The 2,345-nt window shown below is 32.6% G+C and overlaps 1 protein-coding gene across 1 annotated transcript; it reads left to right on the top strand.

Annotated features, from left to right (window-relative positions):
- Window positions 1-5: 5 nt before the first annotated feature.
- LOC112101490 (disease resistance protein SUMM2-like) lies at window positions 6-1,562 on the top strand (the record flags this gene model as incomplete). The annotated part of the gene is made up of 1 exon (XM_024192167.1): window positions 6-1,562. A coding segment is annotated over one exon (1,389 nt), but the record flags the coding sequence as incomplete, so codon positions are not given.
- Window positions 1,563-2,345: the final 783 nt, after the last annotated feature.

Raw genomic sequence — 2,345 nt, 5'->3', positions numbered from 1 at the left:
CGAAAGATGAACTTCGATCTTGTCTCCTGTACTGTTGCTTATTTCCTGAAGACTCTGAAATTCTAAAAACCGAGTTGATGGAGTATTGGAAAAGTGAAGGATTTCTGGATTCCAGCAGCGGGTGGGGGGTTCTTGGTGCTCTCGTTCGTGCATGCTTATTGGAGGAAGGAGGTGACCATGTAAAAATGCACGATATGATCCGTGACATGGCATTATGGATAGCAAATGAAATAGAGGAGGAGGAGGAGAACTTTTTGGTTCGTGCAGGAGTTGGATTAACTGAAGCCCCAAAGATTGAAGAATGGGAAGGGGTCAAAAGGATATCTTTGATAGATAATGAAATTCGGAGTCTACCAGAAATTCCCACTTGTCCGCGCCTGCAAACATTGCTTCTGGAATATAATTGTATTAAGGAGATCACGGACATTTTCTTTCAATCCTTGCCTTCGCTTAGAGTTTTGAATCTAAGTGGAAATGATTCCCTAACTGAACTGCCTGTAGGGATTTCAAGTTTGGTTTCATTACACCATCTTGATCTGTCTTGGACTGAAGTGCGCGGATTGCCGCAAGAGCTCAAGGCATTGGTGAATCTGAGATATTTGAACTTGGAGTATACATATGAAATGCGTAAAATTCCACAGCAGCTGATATCAAGCTTTTCGAAGTTACAGGTACTCAGGATGCTGCGTTGCGGTCTAAGTCACCCGCCAATAGTGGAAATCCACTGTTTGGAACAATTAAATCTCATCACCTTGTCCTTACATGGTTCGCGTGGTGTTGAAAACTTTCTAAAATTCCCAAAGCTGCAGAATATCACTCAAGCTCTGTCCATCGAAAACTGCAACAGTCTACCGCTCAATTTGTTGCATCTAGCAAACATGGAGCATCTTGAGAAGTTATTTATCAGGGAAAGTAATTTGGAAGACTGGAATGTCGACTGCGCGGGAGAGGTACAAAAAATGCGTAAACTTCACTTGATTACAATATCCGAATGCTCAAATGTGAAGGACTTGACGTGGCTTGTTTTTGTTCCAAATCTCAAGTCGCTATCTGTAAATGTTTGTTTTGACATGGAAGAAATAATCAGTGTTGAAAAATTGAGTGGAGTTTCAGAGATGATGGGAGAGCTTAACTTGTTCTCAGAACTCGAATCTCTGACTCTACAAAATGCAAGTAATTTGAAGCGCATCTACCGCGATCCCTTGCCCTTTCCACAGCTGGAGGAAATTGACATATCGAAATGCCCAAAGTTGAAGAAGCTCCCTCTCAATTCCAGCAGCGTAAAGAAACTTAAAATTGACATTTACGGGGAGAAAGAATGGTGGGAAGAGCTACAATGGGAGGATCAAGCCACTCAAAATGCTTTCTCTCCCTGTTTCAGACCTTATGATTAATAAAGTGCAATAAGGAGCACTTTATTCCTGCGTGTGCTTAATGATTATCTTGTCTATCCATTTCATTTAATTTAAAAGCTTTCTACGGTGTTGCGTGTGTGTCACTTGTCATTCTTCTGTACTGCTGTTTCCTATTTCCAGTTAATAAAACTTTTTCCTATTAATATATTCTATTTACTTTCCTACTACTTTCATTACAACCAATAATTAACTGGTAGTATAATTTTTTAATATTATCTTTATTTTTAAATATATTTTTACTCATATTTATTATAAATTAAATAAATGTATGAATAGAAATAGAAATAAAAATAAAAATTAAGTATTAAACAATAATTATATATTTTGATGTGAATAAAAAATAAATATTTTTTGTACTTTTTTATTTTATATATCATTATAAAAAAATATTTATAAAATAAAAAGTGCAAGAAAAATATTTTATTATTAATTTTTTATTCACATCAAAATATATATTTCTTTCTTTTAATACTTAATTTTTTATTCAAATTATCATTCATATGATTTATTTAATTTATAATAAATATGAATAAAAGTATATTTGTAAATAAAAGTAATATTGTAAATTATGTTGTTAGAAATTATTGGTCATTATAAAAATAAATATGGGATAAATGGTAAATCGTAGATATTGTTTCTTATTTTCAACTAAAAAATTTCTTTGTTCTAAGAGTATCTTTAAAAGATTTTTTAGATTTTACTCTTCAAATATTAATTTGTTTACTGATGTGACAAATAAGTGGATAGAAAAATACAATCTTCTTCAAAAGACTCGGCAAATAAGAATAAGTTACCATTATTTTAATCAAATCTTTCCACTATTAAATTGAATTGCTATTATGTTTTTGAAAGAAAACATAAAGAATAATTATTGCAGTCTTATCTTTTCAATAAATAATAATAAAATATTAATAAAAGAGGAAAAAACTC

This window comes from Citrus clementina, unplaced genomic scaffold (assembly GCF_000493195.1).
Source record: "Citrus clementina cultivar Clemenules unplaced genomic scaffold, Citrus_clementina_v1.0 scaffold_1535, whole genome shotgun sequence".
NCBI classification, from domain to species: domain Eukaryota; kingdom Viridiplantae; phylum Streptophyta; class Magnoliopsida; order Sapindales; family Rutaceae; genus Citrus; species Citrus x clementina.
Note: the sequence above shows the minus strand (reverse complement) of the source record. Positions and strands in the feature narration are given on the sequence as shown.